This window comes from Sminthopsis crassicaudata, chromosome 1, assembly GCF_048593235.1.
Source record: "Sminthopsis crassicaudata isolate SCR6 chromosome 1, ASM4859323v1, whole genome shotgun sequence".
NCBI lineage: Eukaryota > Metazoa > Chordata > Mammalia > Dasyuromorphia > Dasyuridae > Sminthopsis > Sminthopsis crassicaudata.
In genome coordinates this window covers 509523974-509545562 of record NC_133617.1, presented here as the reverse complement: position 1 = coordinate 509545562, position 21589 = coordinate 509523974, and the positions used below count along the sequence as shown (strand labels likewise).

General features: G+C 42.2%; 1 protein-coding gene across 3 annotated transcripts in view; it reads left to right on the top strand.

The window, feature by feature from the left end:
- The window catches only part of LLGL1 (LLGL scribble cell polarity complex component 1), a 100411-nt gene that overhangs the window by 55274 nt on the left and 23548 nt on the right, over positions 1-21589 (top strand). For all 3 annotated transcript variants that reach the window (XR_012487589.1, XM_074297581.1, XM_074297492.1), the window contains exons 8-14: positions 2482-2536; positions 3868-4022; positions 4135-4352; positions 5239-5306; positions 11622-11775; positions 17402-17506; positions 18656-18948. Coding sequence is in view for 2 of the 3 variants with exons in the window: in XM_074297581.1 (XP_074153682.1) it covers positions 2482-2536; positions 3868-4022; positions 4135-4352; positions 5239-5306; positions 11622-11775; positions 17402-17506; positions 18656-18948 (1048 nt within the window). In the remaining variant the exon portion in view is untranslated. The remainder of the gene's footprint in view (positions 1-2481; positions 2537-3867; positions 4023-4134; positions 4353-5238; positions 5307-11621; positions 11776-17401; positions 17507-18655; positions 18949-21589) is intronic.

The window sequence follows — 21589 nt, the reverse complement described above, 5'->3', positions numbered from 1 at the left end:
GAAGTTAGGTCCTAGAGAACAGTTTTCTGTTCTACAAAATAAGACTGGTATAACCTATAGTACCTGTGGATGAGCATTGAATGCATTGTTCAGGTGTAGTGAAGGAGGGAAGGGAATAAACATTTGTTAAGTGACTACTGTCTGCCAGCCACTCTGTTAAGCACATTTTACAAATATTACCTCATTTGTTCCAAGGAACAGCTCAGAACTAGGTGCTCCTATTATCTCCCTTGAAGAAACTGAGGTAAACCGTTGTTAAGTGGCTTGCCAGATCACACGGCTACTGGGTATGTGAGGCCAAATTGGAACTCGGATTTTCCTGACTTCTGGCCTGGCATTCATCCTGTCCCCTCATAATCTCACAGATGCTCAAATATAAGTGAGTCCCTTTGTATATTTGAAAAGTGCCATCTGACTCTCAGCTATCATTATGGTGCTCTGTGGTCTATTGTGATCCTGCCTCTCATCTCTTCCCCCTAGTATAGCCTCAGTGCCTCTAAATTTCTGAACTTTTCTATTTGAAGGTCAATATTCTGATTTTTAGAGACTGTCTCATCCTGGAGGCTTTGTATTCCTTTGGGCCTGGGTACAGCTGGTCTTGACTCTCTATCCATTGAATAAATGCGCCCATCAGCTAGGAAGCCTCTATTAAGCTATTGTGACCCCAACTCAGAAGAACTCCCTAATCCCTTCTGGCAAGGGTAGCATAGAAGGGGAGCTTCTATTCCTTTTTTAATATCATGTTCACTCCCTATGACTCTTCTCTACCTTGGCCATTTCCCTTCCCTCTCTCCTCCACCTCTAACCTTCCACACTCCAACACAAAACTCCCAATTTTTAAAAAAGCTTTTTTCTTTTCTTTTTTTCTTTTTCTGAGGCTGGGGTTAAGTGACTTGCCCAGGGTCACACAGCTAGAAAGTGTTAAGTGTCTGAGACCAGATTTGAACTCGGGTCCTCCATAGCTTTTTTATTTTCAAAATATATGCAAAGATAGTTTTTAACATTTACCCTTGTAAAACCTTGTATTCCAAATTTTTCTCCCTCCCTTCCCTCCACCCTCTCCCCTAGACAGCAATATGTTAAACATGTACAATTCTGCTATACATATTTCCACATTTATTATGCTGCACAAGCAAAATCAGATTACAAAGAAAAAATGAAAAAGAAAAAAAAAAAAACAAGCACAGTTTTGATAAATTCAATCAAGCAAAACAAATCAACACACTTTGCCTAAAAATGTATTCCTTATTCTGCACCTGTGGTCTACCACCTCTCTCCTGAGAGCTGAGAAATACGCTTATTATTCTGACAACAGAGAGAGCAGCCTGGGAGGTTATGCAAGGGGATCTCTTTTGTTCCTTTGGCCCAGATAGATTTTCTACCTCCTGCCAAATTTAATCCTATTAAAACATGCTGGCACCCTATTCCACTTGGCCCAAATTGACCAGCTCTTCTCTGTCTACCTCTGCAGCAGCTGGAAAGCCTGTTATGTCCAATTGCCTCTGTAATTTAAAAAATCAGTGAATGAAGGTGACAGACGGGTCCCACATGAATGGTACAAGGAGGGTCATTCCAGTGAAGGGGACCAGAATGGGTGTGAGGGTGCCACGGTCAAGCCCTGAACTGGGCAGGATTTTGATAAGTTAAGGCTTAAGAAGATAATAATAGGCTAAAGGAAGAATTTGAACTGATGGAAGCAGGCAAGGAGATTTCTGGCTGGAGCTCTGACCGCATGCAGAAGAATTGCTGGTAGGTTTGGAGGCAGCTAAGTGGCTCAGTGGACCGAAAACTAGGCCTGGGGTCAGAAATAACTGAGTTCAAATTCAGCCTCAGACACTCCTGCCTAAAGGTTCTGGGGTTGTCATTTCTGTTTACCTAAGCCACTGGAGAAGGAAATGGCAAACCCCTCCAGTGTCCTTGCCAAGAAAATCCCACACAGGGTCACAAAGAATCAGACATGACTGAGCAACAGCAATGGCTCAGAAAGCCACCCCTGCATGGCGAGCCTTGAGTGTTGGGCCAAGGACTTTATTTGGGGGCCAGGAATGTGGTTGTGGAAAATTCCCGAGTGAGGAGTGGGGTGATGTGGCCAGATTCATCAGCCAGCTGACTTTGCCCATAGTGGGGAGGTTGAATTAGAAAGGAGGGAGCGAGGAAGTTCACAATGTTCGTCTGAGGATTGAAAGATTTATAAGATGTGGTGTCTGCGCTTAGGATGCTTGTGGTTTTGTTGAGGAGAAAGAAAACTTCAGAAAACAGCAGGAAACATTGGGTGACCCATGTACTTAATCACACAGTGAAAGCTGGGGAGAGGAAAGATCAATGTGGACTAGGCAGAAGGGGAAAAAAGAGGAAGCTTCCTTAGATGAGGGGGGCAGCTCTTGATTTGTGCTTTCCATTTTCATAACATTTACCAAGAGGTAAGCAGTGCTCTGAGCATGGTCATAATTGGTGCTGACCGGTCCAAAATCTCTCTTTCAGGCCCCTTCCCCTGCAAAGCCATCAACAAAATCCTTTGGCGTACCTGTGAGTCTGGGTAGGTTGTGAGGAGTTGAGGGAGGGCAGGGGTGGTGGGCAGAGTAGGAGGGACCACTGGGACATGAAGGCCTTTTCTCCCTGTCCCAGACAGAAACTACCAGAAACTACCCAATTTTATTTATATATATATATATGTGTGTGTGTGTGTGTGTGTGTGTGTGTGTGTATATATATATATGTGTGTGTATATATATATATATGTGTGTGTGTATATATATATATATATGTGTGTGTATATATATATATGTGTGTGTGTGTATATATATATATATATGTGTGTGTGTGTGTGTGTATATATATATATATATATATATATATATATATATATAGGTCTGTAAATCCATGCTGATTGTATATAGGTCTGTAAATCCATGCTGATTGAGCTTACCCCATAGAACCCAGTCCCCTTGAGCTGTCCTAGTCAGCCCTTGAGACCTAGCCCAGCAGTGGCAAGTGGCTTGGAAATTGGTCTTTTCTTCTCAGCTGGGAATAAAAAATGGGAATGATGGGCTGCCCCAGATCTTTACCCAAGGTAGCATTTGAAAGCACACCCATAGAGGGAAGCAGTCACTGGCTCATATTGCTTTTTATCTGTGAAATGACATTTCTTCAGCAGTGCTGCCCAGTTGTCTGCTCTCACAGCCACAGTACTCTTGTGACTCTAGCTCTTCCTCTTGGGAGGACATTTAATCAAGTTATTTCACCTCTGGCTGTTTCATCTGTACAAAGCAGGGAGTTGTACTAGACCAGATTAATCCCATTTTAGCAGTCTGGTACACTTGCTAGTCATGCAAATCACTTATTTCTGTTTGCCTCAGTTTCCTCTTCTGTCAAATGAGTTAGTGAAGGAAATGGCAAAGCCATTTTACCAAGAAAACCCCAAATGGGATCACAAAGAGTAAGTCACCACTAAAGCAATCGAACAACCACAATAAAACCTACACACCCTTCTCTAAATAATGTTTTTGCATGTCTAAAATAAAATAGGATAATACAATTATAATGTGATACATTTTATAAAAAGGTTCCCAGAGCCAGAACTCCTAGATTAGATCTCTGGTTCCCTCTGGCCCAGGCATTCCAATGGACTGGGTTGAGGAGTTAGAAAGCCCACCTTTGATATATTTGTGACCATGAGCAATCTGTTTAATCTTTCAGACCCTAGCATTTCCTCTGTAAAGTGGGGATAGTAGGACTCGCCCCAGAGGGATGTTGTGAAGTTCCCATGAAAAAAGGTGACAGTATTCCCATCTCTCTGTCTCTCTGTCTCTGTCTCTCTCTCTGTCTCTCTCTCTCTCTCTCTCTCTCTCTCTCTCTCTCTCTGTGCAGGAACCACTTTATCATCTTCAGCGGGGGAATGCCTCGGGCTAGTTACGGGGACAGACACTGTGTGACGGTGCTCCAGGGCCAGACGCTGGTCACTTTAGACTTCACCTCCCGGGTGATCGACTTCTTTACCGTGTACAACACAGAGCCCAAGGATGGTATGTGCTTGCTCCTGGCTCCTTTGGAAGCCCCCTTCCCTTGTAACTCAGCCCTCTTACCTCTCCCCTTCTTGTGCCCAGTGTCTCATCAATATCTCCTTCCAAACTGCAGAGTACGACAACCCCAGTGCCCTGGTAGTACTGGTTGAGGAGGAGCTGGTGGTGATCGACCTGCAGACTCCGGGGTGGCCCACAGTGCCGGCCCCGTACCTGGCCCCACTTCACTCCTCAGCCATCACCTGCTCCTACCATATTTCCAACGTCCCGCTCAAGCTCTGGGAGAGGATCCTAAATGTTGGCAAACGGCAGAGCCCCCAGCTTGCTTCTATGGTGGGTGCCTTGGGGAATGGGCTGGGAGGGCTGCCACTTTGGCAGGAGATGGTGGGGGCTTGTGTTTAATTCTATAACCAGAGGTAGTTTACAGGGTAGCATGGGAAGGACTCTGAGGTCTGAGTTTGGTCCATCTACCTTCATGGGACAGGAGGGGAAGAGAAGAGAATATAATATGCTAACATTCCTTCTTCTTTGTGTGGCTACGGATATCTCTTTCTCCCTCTCCCTTCCTTTTCCCTTCTTTCTTTTCCTCCCTTTCTCTCATCTTCTTTTCCCCTTCTCTTTCTTGCTCTTGTTTTTTTCTCTCTTTTTTTCTCTCTTTCTTCCTTTTAACCCTTTCCCTCTACTTCTCCTTCCTTCCCTTCTCCCTCATCTTCTTCCTTTCCCTCATCCTTTTTTCCCTTCTCTCCCTCTATCTTGTTTTTTCCTCATTTTCTCTCTTCCTTCTTTTTTTCCTTTCCCTTTACTGCTCCCTTCCCTTCCTCCTCCTCTACTTTTTCTTCATCCTCTTTTCCCTTCCCTCCTCCCTCTCTCTATCTTGTTTTTTCCTCTACTTCTTCCTTCCCTTCTCCCTTGTCCTCTCCCTTTCCCTCATACTCTTTTCCCCTTCTCATCCTCCCTCTGTCTGTTTTTTTCTTTTTCCTTTCTTTCCCCTCTTTTCACTTTCCCTTTACTTCCCCTCCCTTCCCTTCTCCCTTGTCCTCTCCCTTTCCCTCATCCTTCTTTCCCTTCTCTCCCTCTCTTATTTTCTTCTCTTTTTCTCTCTCCTCCTTCCCTTTTCTTCAACTTCTCCCTTTCTTTTCCCTCCTCTTCTTCCTTCTCTCTTGTTTTTCTCCTTTCTTTTCCCCTTCCTTTTCTCTTCTCTCTTTTCCCCTTTCTCTAGAACTGGCCCATCAACGGAGGGAAGAACTTAGCTCAAGAGCCTGCCCAGAGGGGACTCCTTCTGACAGGGTAAGGATGTCTACTCCCAGATTTTTACTTTTAATGCATGTGCTGACCCTTCCTTCACTCTACCCCTTAATTAGGACCATGCTTTTCTTGCACTTGCTACCCAGCAGGACCTCCAGCGAGGTAGTCATCCTCAGGGAGGGTCTCGGTGAGCTATTGTCCCATCCCTTCCACTGTAGTTGCCCCCAGACTGGCACCTAACAGACCTGAAGAAGAGGCATGGGGTGGCAAGAGCACTAGAACTGCCCAGCCAAGTTTGGCCAGGGCCTCCAGGTGGATGAATGGAATGTACCATAGCCTTTGATCTCTCAGGTCATCCTTTAGCAGCTTCTCTTCCCATCTCCCCCTGCAATTCCCCTTTTTTGTTCAAGTGTATACATGTGTGTATGTATGCTTTTGTGTTTAATTATGGCAAAAACTAAAGCCCTTTGGAGCCAAACACATCATATGCTTAATTCAGCTCAAGGCCTTCAGAACACACAAGCCTAACTTGTCGGTAGCAGCAGATGTTTGGGGGGAGGGAAGGCAGGGATGGGAAAATTCAAGACAGAATGCCAGCTCTGCAAACAACAACATTGGTGCCCCAGATCCCTGCTTCTTCCCTTGCCAACTCCTTCTCCCCTCAGGCACTCACGTCCTCCCCAGAACCCCAGGAAATGCTTCTTGGAGAGCAGCGCCCCGAGGGCACACCTTTCCAAGACCAGCATGCTGGCGGGGTGGCGGGAGCCCCATCCCGGCGTGATTTTCTTCCTGCCTCTCTCTATGAGATTTGATCCCTCTCCACCTTTGAGGCCTGGGGGAGCAGTCACTGGTTGAGAGTGAGAAGTTCTGAAATTGGGCCAGGCGTTGGCTCAGGGCTGGCTGCAGACTCCCTGAGGAGGAAGCCCTGAAACAATCTCGTAAGGGGGAGAGAAAGAAAAGGGAAGTTATTAAAATAGTTACAGCCTAAGAGTCTGGAAGAAACTTCCTCCTCTCTTCCCTTTAGGGCCCCCCAGGTCTTCCTGGGGAGTGTAGCTGCCAGCCCCTGCCTCCATTTGCTTCCCTGCAAGATACGTAAGAAGAAGGGGCATCCTGAGGAATGGAGGTCCTCTGCCCCCTCAGAGGCCACATCCTACTGACTCTTCCCCTTCCCCAGGTAGAACCCCAGGAGTCCCATCAAGGTTTCTTGAATGTGACAGTCCTGCAATATCCCAACAGAGGCAGATTATAAAGCCTGTCAGATGACCTGGGTTTGGGTCTCGGCTATGCTATCAACTAGCTTGTAATTTTGAACAAATTAGATTGGGCCAATCAGGGATTCTTAACATTTTTAAAATTCAAACTTATTTTTAACTCCAAATTTTCTTACTTTCCCATCTCCCATTGAGGAAACAAGAAAAAAAAACCTGATCAAGCAAAACAAATTCCGCCCCCCAATCATGTAACTGTTTGGCAATCTGGTGAAACCTATGGATGCAATCTCAGAATAATTTTTTTAAGTTCATAATTGAAAGAAATGATTAATTTCAGTTACTGAAAATAAAGATGTAATTTTTTTTTCTCCCTCTAAGTTCACAGACCTCTAAAAATCTGTTTATGGATCCCATGTTAAGAATACCTTGGCTGAATTATCTATAAGGTCCCCTCTAGTTTTAAGATGAGTAGACCCCCCCTACAAACCCCTGGGTGTGATTGGCAGGAAGATTGAGGGTGGCTACATGCCCACATGGTGTGAGTGGGAAGCTTGGGCTTGTCTCAGTGGCCTCTGAGAAAATACACCAGTTTCCTAGCATGAAGTAGAACCCTCCCTAGTCCATAAAACCACAGATTTAGTGAGGAGGGGAATTAGCATGCTGTGAAGTGGTAATTGTGGGTTACCTGAACTGTACACCAGATTATCAATGCCAGTGGGAGGGGAGGTTCCAGCCTAGCCAGAGTCACCAGTACCCACTTAATGTGCTAACCCAAGCATCTGATTTCCTTTGCAGCTCCAAGCTCAAAACCCAGGCTTAGAGCCCTGAATTCCCAGAAGAAAACCTTTTGTTCAGATGTCTGTCCTGTAGCATATGTAAATGCTGGACTGTTCTTAAAGCATCTGAAAGTGGAAATGTATTCCTTGATCTCCTACTCCTTTCAGGTTCAGGACTGAGTTTAGAGAGGGATTAAATGATTATTTCCCACAGCTAACCATTCAGAAATTGCTTAATATAGTGGAAAGAAACTTGATCTAGTATCTAGCCTTGGATAAGTCAGTTATGGGCAACTAGATGGCACAGTGGGTAAAGAGACTCCTGAGACGGGAGGACCCGAGTTCAAATGCAGCCTCAGACACTTACTTAGATGTATGATCTTGGGCAAGTCAGGGTCAACCCTGATTCCCTTGAAAAATAAATAATAGTAATATGTCAGTTATGTCCTCCACGCCTCAATTTTCCTACCTGAAATTGAGATTGAGCTGAATTTTTGGGTCTCCTCTGCCCCATGGCATATGGATGTAGCTTTGGACATTCCCCAGCTCTGTGACTTTGAACCCCCAGTTTCTCAGTTTCCTCATTTGTGAAGAGAATTGTATCAAACAGCATCATGCAGGCAAGGTGTTTTGTAAACCTTAAATTGCCATATGATTGTCAGTTTTTGTGGGAGAGGTTGTTTCCTGATAACTGTGCCGGGTTTCCTGCACATGGATGCTCTTGTGGTCCAAGAGGGCACCTACTGTCTCAAGGAGTTGAAGATAAAGGCAGAATCTTCTTTCTTCCTTCTGCCTCTTGGCTTTTTCTTTAACTGGTCTTGACCCCAGGTTTCATCTGGGCTTCAGGCTATTAGCCTTGAATAAGCCGCGGGAGACTTTCTGAGTGTTTCCTCTCTTAATGGAGTGATCCATTTCTTAATGATCCTTCCCTAGCCTGCTCTTATTGAAGCCAGGAAACCCAGGAGACTGTGTCCCCTTCTTGTTCTTCTTCCCACACCAGAGAAAAAGTGGGGCAGCCCCTCTGTGCCGTTCTCAGGAATGACAGCTAGCATTTATCCAAGGCTGTGCTGGAGTCATCTCATGACAGCTGATTGTTAAATGTTCTGTGTGAGATTTTTCTCCTCAGGAATCAGCAAATGTTACAAATCAGGACTTGATTTATTATTTTGTGGATTATTTAGACGTAATAAAGTGATGGAGAAAATGTTAATAATATAGATATAAGCTAAAAAAATGTGTCATGCATATACCCCCTTTCCCTCTGGGAACTGATTGTTAAAACATTCTTAAATGTGATGCTTTAAGATCTGCAAAATGTTTTACAAGCTTTATTTCATTTGATCTTCACAACAATCTTGAGAAGATGATGCAATTATTATTATCCTGGTTTTATCAATAAGAAAACGCATCTGTGACTAGAGTTGCACAGATAGGTTTTTGTTGTTGAGTTGTTTTGATTATGTCCAATTCTGTGATCCCCCTTGGGATTTTCTTGGCAAAGATGCTAGAGTAATTTGCCGTTATCTTCATCAGCTCATTTTACAGACGAGGAAACTGAGGCAAATAGGGTTCAGTGATTGGCCCAAGGTCACCCATCCAGGAAGTATCTGAGGCCAGATTTGAACTCGGGATTAGTCTTCCTGACCCTGGGCCTGGGTATTTTATCCACCACCAGCTCAGCAGCTCTGTACTGCTGGATGTTGGTTGCCTCAAGGACCCAAGTGACTTTGGATGTGTGGAGAATGTGTCCGAGGGAGGATTTGAACCTGGTTTTTTAATAGTGCCAGAGCCAAGTCCCTATGCCGGGACCCCTGTCCCTGCAGGTGTTGTTATCCCTATTTTACAGATATGGAAACTGAGAAGTGAAGAAGTTAACTTGTTAAGATTTGCTTGAGATCATATAGCTGGTTAAATACCAGAGGTGAGGTCTGAATCCTGGGCTTTCTGATCCCAAGTTCCACGTTCTGTTCCTGCTGCCACACTAAGTGCAAAGGCTTATGTGATGTTTTATAATTAACAATGGACCTCCTCCCATCTACACCAGAATCTCGTGAGAGGCAGAGCAGGTATGAATCTCTATTTTACTGAGGAAGAAACTGAGTCCCAGAAAAATGATGTCTCCAAATTTATAAAGTCAATAGTATTGCCAGGGTTAGAAGCAGGTCTCCGTCCCAGTCATACCCGCCCTTCTGGCTTCTTTATCCTTCCCGGCTCTTCCCTAGGTGCTTTGGCAAAACCTTCACAAAAAGAAAAAGGTTTTCTCCTCCCTGGGGCCCCTGGGGGCCTTCCCCTGAATGGGATGGGCTCATTTAGACTGTTTTGATTTTACAGCCAGGGCTGGTTTTTCTCCCCATTTCTTCCTGGGACCTGAAAATCCAGCCATTCCTTGCCCAAGGGTGAGAGAGTCTTGGCTGGTGGGGTAGTCTGGATTTGAAGGCCCCCTGGGGGAGGAAGAGGTTCTCCCGGAACCGGGGATGTCTCAACCTCCAACAAGATGGAACCTGCCAAGAAGTGACATCAGCAGCACTGACTCAATCCTATCCCAGGAACAATAAAACTAATCCTTACTTCCTGTTTCCTGATTCTGGCTCCTGTTGAACTCGTCTGCCTCTGGGGCAGTTTGAATGGAGTTCCTGAGGGGTTTCCCTTTATTCCATTTCTCCCCTCCTAGGCGGACATTATGAGGGGCATGGCCATATCAATACCGCCCCCTCCCCACAAAAAATCCACATTAATGTAACCAGGTGCCTTCTAAAACTCAGATCAGAGTTTGGTGTTTTGTTTTTCTCTGAGTCACACTCCCATCCCCCTCACCTCAAAGACCTTTGGTGATGGCTCTTACCTTCTAGAGAAAGGAAGCTACAGGTGCATTTTCACTGCTACCCAAAGAAAGCCCCAGAAATGACCAACGTGGTGCTGAATTCTAGCCTTTGCCTAGGTTAATCATCTGTCACGTTTGTAGTAACTGGCACTTATTTTGCAAAATGCTTTCCATGTTTTATGCTATTTGAGCTTCAACAACACACTGAAGCTGGTACATCAGGTGTGTTTTTCCCCCTCCTTTGGTCCAGACTTCTGGCTTGATAAATGTGAGAAACTCCACATGTAGATTCTTCCTCGTGATCCTCCCAAATCTGTCTTCCCTTAAAATTCTACCCCCGACTACCTGTTCCTTTGGCCAGAAGCTCCACTTGATCTATGTCCTGTAAGCCAGAATTGCTCCCTGGTCTGTAGCCCCTCCCCATCCTGCCTGTCAGGCAAGATTCAGCCCAAACCTCCTCACCTGCCCCGACAAGATCCTCCTCTTCCCTCTCGGAGCTACAGGGGCCTTTGGCACCTAGCCTGTGCCAGCTGTCATTTATCCACCATCTCTTTCATGTCCAGCCCAGTGTCAGGAACTTTCATTCCTACCTTTCAGGAACTCAAGGTCCATGTGTTTGCCTGATCTCCAGCGGACTAAGCTCCTTGAGGGCAGGGACCATGTGTTAAGTTTCTCGACTTCCGCAGGGCTGGGCACATACTAAGTATTTAATAAGTACTTCGTTGTATGGCAGTCAGTCCATGCATTTGACTCAACTGATAGGATGTTACACATAAATTTACAGAAGTCATTACCCCAAAGGCTGCAAAGTCTGGGAGTAGAGATGAATTCATAACTTTGAGGAGGGAAGGGAATAATAATTTATAAAGCACCTACTGTGTGCCAGGCACTGTGCTCAGTGCTTTCCAAATATCTCATTTGATCCTTACAATACCTTATTGGATTATTCCTATCCTCACTTTACAGTTGAGGAAACTGAGGCAAACCGTTAAGTGACTTGTCCAGTTAGGATCTGAGGCAGGATTTGAACTCAGGTTTTCCAGCACTCTGTCCCCTTTGCCACCTATGTACCCATCAGTGGATGCTAGTGGCAGGAGGGAAAATCGGCTCCTTTTCTGTTATGAGGGGTGGAGGGGTCCTTAAAAGCTGAGGGTCAAAGGTCTTGGAGCCGCTGCTCTTACCCCTCTTTATTCTCCTTTTCCTTGGCTCCTTGGAAGGGCCTGGATGGCCACTGTCTCTGCCTGCTACTAGATAGAATCCTTGTGGCTTTTGCTGTCAGATTTTAAGTCCTCCTCTAATTTGCTGCTAATTGGATAATTATGCCTCCTGGAAGTCTGGAAAACTCACTAAATGTGTTTTAGAATCTTCCATGAAAGACAAAAGGCCGCTTGCTTGCACCTCCCAGTTTCTGTTTTGAATCCTAGCCTGTAAGGGCTGCAGAGCAGGATGACAAGTGGCTCAAGGCTGAGAACCCCCGTTTCCCTGCCTCTTCCTGTTGCTTTTCTTTGGGAGGCAGGGTCTTATTCTTCCTTCCCCCTCCCCTCCCCAGGCACGAGGATGGAACTGTGCGGTTCTGGGACGCCTCAGGAGTGTCGCTGAGACCACTCTACAAGCTGGGGACGGCCAACATCTTCCAGACGGACTGTGAGCATGCGGACAGTCTGAACCAGGCCGGTGAGGAGGAGTGGCCACCCTTCCACAAGGTATCATTACCTGGCTCTTTTCTCCCTCCCCCCCAGGGGACCGCCACCCACACTCTGGGCCCACTCACAGTGACCTTCCCCGACAACGGGGCTCTCTGAGGAACCGACCTCCAGAGCACACCCTGCCCCCCCCCCTTCTCTGACTCTTTGTCTCACTGACCGGCTGAGACAATGACAGGGCAGCTGGAGGGGGTCTAGCTTCCCAGAACAATCTAGGAGACTTTCTCCATGGCCAGTTTCCCAAGAATTCTACAAGTGATCCAGAGGGTTCTTGCCCTTGTTTCCAGGATTTAATCTTCCTTGATTTGTAATTTTTTTTTTTTTTGAGAGGCATTTGGGGTTAAGTGACTTGCCCAGGATCACACAGCTAGGAAGTGTTAAGTCTCTGAAACCAGATTTGAACTCAGGTCCTCCTGACTTCAGGGCTGGTGCTCTGTCCACTGCGCCACCTAGCTGCCTTTCAAGTTATAAATCTATAAATCTATAATTATAAATAGGAATATTTTATAAATTCTATAAATATTGTAAATAATTTTATATTATTAACATATTATAAGTACATTTAAGTTATAAACATATAAATAAATTTATATTATAAACAAATAAATTTGTATTATAAACATATTACAAATAAATTTATATTATAAACATATTATAAATATATAAATAAATGTTACATTCTACAAGTAAATGTGTATCATAAACATAAATAAATGTATATTATAAATAAATTTATTTTATAAATACATTATGAATAAATTTACATTATAAGCATTATAAATTTATAAGCACATTATAAATAAATTTACATTATAAACATAAATACATTTGTATTATAAACATTACAAATAAGTTTGTATTATAAACATAAATAAATTTATATATTATAAATATATAAATAAATTTGTGTTACAAACATTACAAATAAATGTATATTATAAACATACATAAATTTGTTATAAACATATTACAAATAAATTTGTGTCATAAACATATAAATAAATTTATATAATATATATTATGACATATATAAATTTATGTACATTTAAGTTTATAATACAATAAACATAAATACATTTGTTATAATTGTATATATAAATTTGTATTATAAATAAAATGGTAGGGGGCAGGTAGGTGGTTCGTTGGATAGAGCACTGGGCCTGGAATCAAGAAGACTCATCATCCTGAGTTTAAACCTGACCGTAGACACTTACTAGCTGGGCAAATCACTTAACTCTGTTTGCCTCAATTTCCTCATCTGTCAAATAATTTGAAGAAGGAAATGGCAAAACATTCCAATATTTTTGTCAAGAAAACCCCAAAAAGGGCCACAAAGATTTGGACATGACTGAAAAATGACTAACCAACAAACAATTTGGGACAATGATCCCTCTTGACATTCCTTGTCCCTGAGACTGCTTAACTCCCTAAGTTTGGAGGTCATCTGAAAGAAATTAGTGACAAATGTAACTTCAACCATGTCATCATTTTTAGATATCTTATTTTGGGATTTCTTCCTTTCCATTGCCATCATAACTAGGTGATTTATTCTCCCTCTAGTAATCACTCATTTCAGCCACAGGTGTGCTTTGTAGGATTTATCTTTCCTAAAGAATCTTCACAAAACCTTCCTACCAGTGTCTCATCTGTGTTTTGAATGTGGTGGGTTCTCAGAGGCTTCACCTGTAGAATGGGAATCCTGGCAGGTGGAGTGTGAATCCTGGAAAAGCTTCAAGTGTGATTGATGCAACAGATGCCCTGCTTTTTGAGAGCTAGCCTGAGTAAATGAAGAGAAGTTTATCACCAGAATTTTAGCTACAGACTCATGTCTTTGGAAGGCACAGCAGCCTGTGAAACAGAGAACTATTTAAAAAAAAAAACCTTTGAACTTTTTTTTGCTTCCATCTTTCATTCTGACAAGTTGTCATACGGTAAAGTGATCACTTTGTCAAGTTGTCTGACAAGGTGTCAAGTGAGACACTTCCTAACAAACAAGGGGTTAGTCATGGATGCTTTAAATGTGATAGCTTTGCCCAACAATCAGTGAATTGATGCCCTTCTGGGGACATTGTGCTGCATCTGGATTCACTTACCTTTTTTAAGTAAAACCAAGATATATAAAGTAATAACAGTTAAATGGAAGGATGGCTCATGACTTACTTTTCATCACATGTTCTAAGGCAATAACATTCATTAAGAGTTTCAAGCATTTATTAAATGCCTGTCTGTGCTAAGAATTAGACATAAAGAAAACTGAAAGCAGTCCCTGCTTTCAAGGAGCTCAAAAATCTATTAGAGAAAACTCTACAAACAGATTGAAGGTGATCTCAAAGGAAAGGCACTAGCATGAGTAGAATCTGGCTTCTTGCAGTCTGAGATTTTAGGTGAGATTTTAGCTGAGACTTGAACGAAGGAAGCCAGGAGGGAGAGAATTCCAGGCTTGGAGATTGCCGATGAAAATATAAGTAGTCACACAATAAAGTTTCTTGTAAGGAACAGCAAAGAGCCTGTTGTTAGTGGTAGGTAGAATACATGGAGGGAAGTAAGGTGTAAGTACTGAAAGATGAGAAAGGTTACATTATGAAGGACTTTAAAAGTCAAACAGATCATTTTATATTGATCTAGGAGGTAATAAGGAGTCCCTGGAATTTATCAAATGGGGTGTGTGTGTGTGTGTGTGTGTGTGTGTGTGTGTGTATTGAAAGACAGAATTGGAGATGGGTTTTAGAAATATTGATTAGGTAAGAGTTAGAAAGCACTGCATGAGACAGAGAACTATGGAGACTGAATATGGATCAAAGCATAGTATTTTCACCTTGGTTATTGTTCTTATGTGTTTTTTTTTTCTGTTTTGTGTTTTCCTTCCCTTTTGATCTGATTTTTCTTGTGCAGAATGACAAATATGGAAATGTGTTTTAAAAGAATTACACATGTTTAACCTATATCAGATTGCTTGTGTCTTGGGGAGGGAGGGAGAAAAATTTATGATACAAGGTTTGCAAAGGTGAGTGTTGAAAACTGTCTTTGCATGTATTTGGAAAAATAAAAAGCTGCTATTAAAAAATAAAGAAGCACCAGATGGGGAGAGGATCAAAACAGCATCAAATAAAAGAAATTGACAATTAAGACAAAAGTGACTATTTAAACTTGTGGGAGTTTTTCTAGAATAAGTCATTTTTAGTGCCATCTACAGCATCAGCTGGTATGAGCTAAAGTCAAAGTCATTGCCAAAAGAAAAGATACTGTATAATAATAGCAACTTAATCCTGATTAAATGAGCCATCAATTCTTCAAAAAATGTTGTTGAGTCATCTTCAGTCATGTACTACTCTTCATGATCCTGTTTGAGGTTTCTTGGTAACTTGTCCCGTTGAGTTAATAAATGGCTGAGACTGAATTTGAACTCAGGAAAGTGAGTCTTTCTGAGTTCAGGCCCAGCATTTTATCCATCTTGCCACCTGTCTTCAAAAATGGATAATAATCTCCTGATTGGAGAAGGAAATAGCAAACCACTTCAGGATCTTTGCCAAGAAAACTCCAAATGAGGTCATGAAGAATTGGAATAACTGAAAATGACTGAAAAGCAACAACAAATGAAAAAGACCTTTATTATTGCCACTTTTCTTAAAGAAGTTTTAATTGATATAAAGTAGTTTCTACCAATTAGAGTGGCCCAGATAAGCCATTTTATCCTTAGGACATTCATAGATACAGCTGAAAGGGGCAAGCATGGTATAGTGTCAAGATGACAGGCTCCAGAATCAGAAGCCCTAGATTCAGATCTCAGCCATATGGCTCTCTGGAAATCAGTTTGTAAAATGTAAAAAAATGGTAAAATCTCATTTGTAAAATGAGGGAATTGATTAAATCATCTTTTAAGATTCCTTCCAGCTATATATGATCTTAATGACAAAATAGATGAATTTGAAGAAACCTACCAGCATTTTGATAATAATTTATTCTTATCAGTGATAATAAGAAAACCATTATAGCTTTGGATGACATCTCTTCAGTAATTGATACATCATATGCAGAACTAGATTCTTAGGAAGAGTATTTGGACACACAGAAGACTTCTACATGGAGATAGGTTTTTTTTAAGAATAATTATTTTTTTCCAATTATTCTTAAAAACAATTTTTAATAATCCTTTTAAAATTTTTTGAGTTTCCCAAATCTTACAAAAATGAATGTTGAAAACTATTTTACATGTAATTGGAAAAAATAAAATACTATTGAAAAATAAGTAAATATAAATAAAATAAATTTTTTTGAATTCCAAATTCTCTCCCTCCCTTTACTTCCCTCTGTCTCTTCTCCCTGAGACAGTAAGCAATTTAACATAGGTTATACATGTATAATTATACAAAACATATTTCCATATTAGTCATGTAAGGAAAAGAAAAGACACAAAGAAATAAAGTAAAAAATAGTATTCTTCAGTCTATATTCAGAAGATACCAGTTTTTTCTCTCTGGAGGTAGACAACGTTTTTCAGCATGAGTCCTTTGGAACTGTCTTGAATCATTGTATTGATGAAGATAGCTAAGTCATTCACAGTTGATCATCATACAAACCAGCTTTTACTGCGTACAATGTCTTCATGGTTCAGCTCACTTCACTTTGCATCAGTTCATATAAGTCTTTCCAAGTTTTTCTGAAATCAGCCTGCTGATCATTTGCAGTACAATAGTATTCCATGATAATCATAAATCATACAACCCAATTTGTTCAACCATTTACCAATTGATAGATGTCCCTTCAATTTCCAATTCTTTGCCACCACAAAAAGATCTGCTATAAATATTTTTGTACAAATAGGTCTCTTTCCCTTTAAAAAAAATCTCTTTGGAATACAGATATAAGAGTGTTGTCCACTATGTACAGTTTTATGTATAACCCTTCAGATATTGTTCCAAATTGTTCTCCAGAGTGGTTGGATCATTTCACATTCCACCAACAGTTCATTAGCGTGAGAGGGTAACTTTAAAGATACTCCCAGAACTGATCTTTTAGGATAGTGGAGAGTTGTGAAGATTCCAAAAGAATAGGAAAGATGAAAATTTCTACTACCAAAGGGGAAAAAAAAAGGTAATTGAGGAGCTGGCAATCCTGAATTACAGTCTTACGTCTTTCTTGTTTTTATAAAATATCAGAGGCTAGTCCCTGGGCATCAAAGGCAGCCTTCCTGAAAAGATGAAAAGTGAACAGACAGGCTTTTGCAGACTTTCTACCGAAGACCACCTGTTCATTCATCCAGAAGTGGTACAGAACCTAGAAGATCCCACTGTTTATTGTTTGTGGATTACCTTTTTTAAAAAATGATTCAGCTAAATTCAGCGTTAAAGGTTCTCCACCAAAAAAATGTCTTTTTGTGTGTGTGCTCTTAACATCTGCAGCAAACATGAGACCGTCTGCATTTATGTTCTGCTGAATAACCACCTCAAGTATAGCATGATACCATGGCGCTGTTGGCATATTGGGGAGCTGGACAGCCGAGAGGTGGGGGGGAAGTGCAGAGTTGGGAGCCACCAAGTTTTTATTCCTGTCATGTGCTTTAGTTTAGCAGCCCATGTGGCTAGACCCTTGTTCTTTGACCTCTTTCCTCCTTAATCTGTCCATTCAGGTGGGGTGTTTTGACCCCTATAGCGATGACCCACGGCTTGGTATTCAGAAAATATCACTGTGTAAATACACAGCCAAGATGGTGGTGGCCGGCACAGCTGGACAGGTAGGTGGTTCTCTCCCATTTGGTCTTAGGGTGCTTCTCAGGAGGGACCGGGCTGGCTTCACTTAGCCCTTTTTTCAGCATCCTTCTCCAGGATCCACTGAGTATCAGGAATTAGGTTCTGCCCAGTGTAGCCATAGCAGAGCATCTAGAACTCTTCACGGGGTTGGGGAAACCTGGTTTTGCATCTCACTGAGACACTTTGACCATAGGCAAGTCACTTAATTTTTTTTTTTTTGGTTTTCCCTTTACTATAAAATGAAGAGGTTGGACTCGGTACAATTCAATTTAATTCATTAAACATTTATTAAGTGCCTACTGTGCAACACCAGAGATACAAAAAAGAGGTAAAGGATGGTTCCTGCCCTCAAGGAGCTTACAGTCTAATGGAAGAGACAACATGCCAACTGTACAGAATAAATAGGAAATAATTAACAGAGGGATGAGACTGGGGAAAACTCACTCTGGGAGGTGGGATTTTAAAGGAAGACAGGGAAGTCAATAGTCAGAGCAAAGGATGGAGAGCATCCCCGACCTGGGGGACAACCAAGAGATGGAAGTGTCTTGTCTGTGGGACAGCCAGAAAGCCAGTGTCATAAGACTGAAGAGTATGTTTCAGAAAGTAAGATGTAATAAGACTGAAGAGGTGAAATATGAAGGGCTTTGAATGCCGAGCAGAGCATCTTATTATACAGGAGGCAATTGGGAGTCACTGGAGTTTATTGAGCAGGGGGTGACGTGATCAGATTTATGTTTTGGGAAAATCTCAGTGCTCCCTAAGGATCCTTCCAGCTGTAGGTCTGTGGCCCTGTGAGGTTACTGGAAGTCTGTTGTTTGGTCCAGGAGATGAGATGGACAGATAATTGACAGAGAGTTCTCAATTTTTGTCTTTGGGAGTTAGTCGTGATCAGGGAAGGCTTCTACAGGAATCTAGATTTGAATGGGCAGGGATTTGAGTAAGGGAGCTATTGCATTGTCCAAGTGAGAAGTGATGCAAGTGGGAGCTGTGGTCATGAGGAGGAGACAGATTCTGGGAATATTACAAAGAAAAGCCTGATAAATGTTGGTGGCAGCCTGGAAGTGAGGAACTAAGGGAAAGGGAGGGGGATGGAACTGGTAGCCAGGAGAAATGACCTTTCTTCCCCGCACCAGGTACTTGTCATGGAGCTGAGTGACGAGAAGTCTGAGCATCAGGTCAGCGTGGCCACCATGGACCTGTTACAGGACCGCGAGGGCTTCACCTGGAAGGGCCACGACCAGCTGAGCCCCAAGAATGGCTCCTTGGCCTTCCCCCCTGGCTTCCAGCCCACCGTGCTGGTGCAGTGCCTGCCCCCTGCTGCCGTGACAGCGGTCACCCTGCATTCGGAGTGGAACCTTGTTGCCTTTGGGACCAGCCATGGTTTTGGACTCTTTGACTATCACCGTCGGAATCCAGTGCTGGCCAGGTATGGGACCGCAGGCAAGCGCAGGTGGCCATTCCATTCACTGGGAGCTGTTGCCGGCCCCCTCACTGTCTAGGAGGGACACGCTTCTCAACTGGGATTTTTTTTTTTTATTATATATATATATATATATATTTTATAATATTATCCCTTGTATTCATTTTTCCAAATTACCCCCCCTCCCTCTATTCCCTCCCCCCGACGACAGGCAATACCATACATTTTACATGTGTTACAATATAGTCTAGGTACAATACATGTGTGCGAATATCATTTTCTTGTTGCACAATAAACATTAGAACCCGAAGGTACATGCAACCTGGGCAGACAGATATTAGTGCTAACAATTTTCATTCCCCTCCCAGTGTTTCTTCTCTGGGTGTAGCTACCTCTGTCCATCATTGATCAACTGGAAGTGAGTTGGATCTTCTTTATGTTGAAGATTTCCACTTCCATCAGAATACATCCTCATACAGTATTGTTGTTGAAGTGTACAGTGATCTTCTGGTTCTGCTCATTTCACTCAGCATCAGTTGATTTAAGTCTCTCCAGGCCTCTCTGTATTCCTCCTGCTGGTCATTTCTTACAGAGCAATAATATTCCATAACCTTCATATACCACAATTTACCCAACCATTCTCCAACTGATGGACATCCATTCATCTTCCAGTTTCTAGCTACAACAAAAAGAGCTGCCACAAACATTTTGGCACATATATGTCTCTTTCCGCTCTTTAGTATTTCTTTGGGATATAATCCCATCAACTGGGATTTTTAAGGTGCCAGTGTTTCCTAAGAGGCCTTTCTTTGCTTTATGCTAGCTTATGGGAAGGCTTAAAGTGCCAGGGACAGGTGGAAAATTGATAAGAGCCACCTTTTCTGTCTTCCCGCCTGTCCCAGAAAGCTCTGTTGAGCCTAGCAATGGGCAAAACAGAAACCTGATCTCGGTTCTTTCCTTTCATTATCTGGGAATTCCAGCCCAAACTTAAAGCTTCTCTGTCCCTTCTCTGCCAGTCCAGCCTCTTTGCCTGCTGGGCAGAAGGAGAGGGGAAAGCTGGAAGTCAAAATCCTGCAGATGACAGCTCTTACCATCCCCTTCTCTGTTGTCATTCAGAAGGACTGTATCACACTAATGCTGACCATGGGATTTCCTTGGCAGAAACGCTAGTCATTTGCCATCTCTTTCTTCAGTAGATTAAGGCAAACAAGGTTAAATGACTTGCCTGGAGTGTCTAGACTCAGATCTTCCTCACTCTGAGCCTAGCATTGTATCCATTAAGACACTTAGCTGCCCCTTCCCTACACAGAGCAAATTTGGCAGAGGATGGCTACCCACAAAATATGTTCGTAAATGATCTGGGCAGATCTCAGACTGAAAATATTTCCCCATTGTTTGTCATGATACCTTAAAGTTTACCATAAGAGTTTCATTCCTTTGGCTCTTTAAAATTTTCCCGACTCCCAATCTTTCAAGTACCACTTAAGTTGTTTTCAGTACACACCTAATATTCAGTGGTTGATTTTTATTTTTTTCTAATCTAAATCAGCCAGTCTCCTAAAGACCCTAAAGGAATGGGACTCAGGATAAGGTTGAAGGGTAAGAGGGAAACAGACCTTTAGAAGTGAGAAAGGATCTATGGGGAAAGGTAAAGAGATCACTTAAGAAAATAATCATCATCATAATAGACAATATTTATAGTGCTTATTATGTACTAGGAATTGTGTGAAGCCTTTTACAATTATTACTTCACACCAATCCTGGAAGATAGCTGCTAATATTACCCTCATTTTATAGATGAAAAAACTTAAGCAAACTTGGAGGTTAAAATCCTAACTCAGAGCTATATAGCTATATAGTTGTATAGCTTATTATCTGAGGCCAGATTTGAACTCGGGCCTTCCTGACTCTAGACTCCAGCTCTGGAAGCACCCAGACATCCCTTTAAGTAGAAAAATTATTCGTTTTTTTTTTTTTCTGAGTACTACTCACCCTGTCTCCACTAAGTTGCATCTTTCAGTTTCTTCCCGTTATTTCCCAGGACTTGCCTGTGTTAAGTTCTGTAGTATCCATAGTTTCCCTCTGCCTCAACCCTTACCTCCTGATTTTTATTCCTTCTCTCAGGCCAGTTACTATCTTTTTTCTTTTTTTTTAAAGAGGAAATTTGGGTTAGGTGACTTGCTCAGGGTTGCAGGCATTTACTATCATGAAGCCTCAATTTCTCTATTTTTATTTATAATGAGATTGATAATAAACAAAAAATAAATAAAATAAGGGAATTGGCCTGGATGATCTAAGACACCTCCTACTTCTGATATATTATAAAAATGATCTTTTCAGAGTGGAGTCTGGACTACTTTAAAAAAGAAAAGAAAAGAAAAAAAGCTGAGGGGAAGGCAATGCTTAACCTAAAGGAATGAATTACCATGGTAAAATTTGTTTCCCGAAAAGCCTGATGAGGAAATTACTCAAGCCCAGGACCTTTTTTAGTGATCCATAAATCCCAGTCCAGGGTAAATAGGACTACTTACTTGGTCTACCCATATCCTGCTGGGAAAGCTGGCAGATCTCACTTCTAGGAATGTGAAGAGAGAACTGAATCTATTCAAAGGAGTTAGGAATCCTAGGAGTTAGGAAAAGATGCATG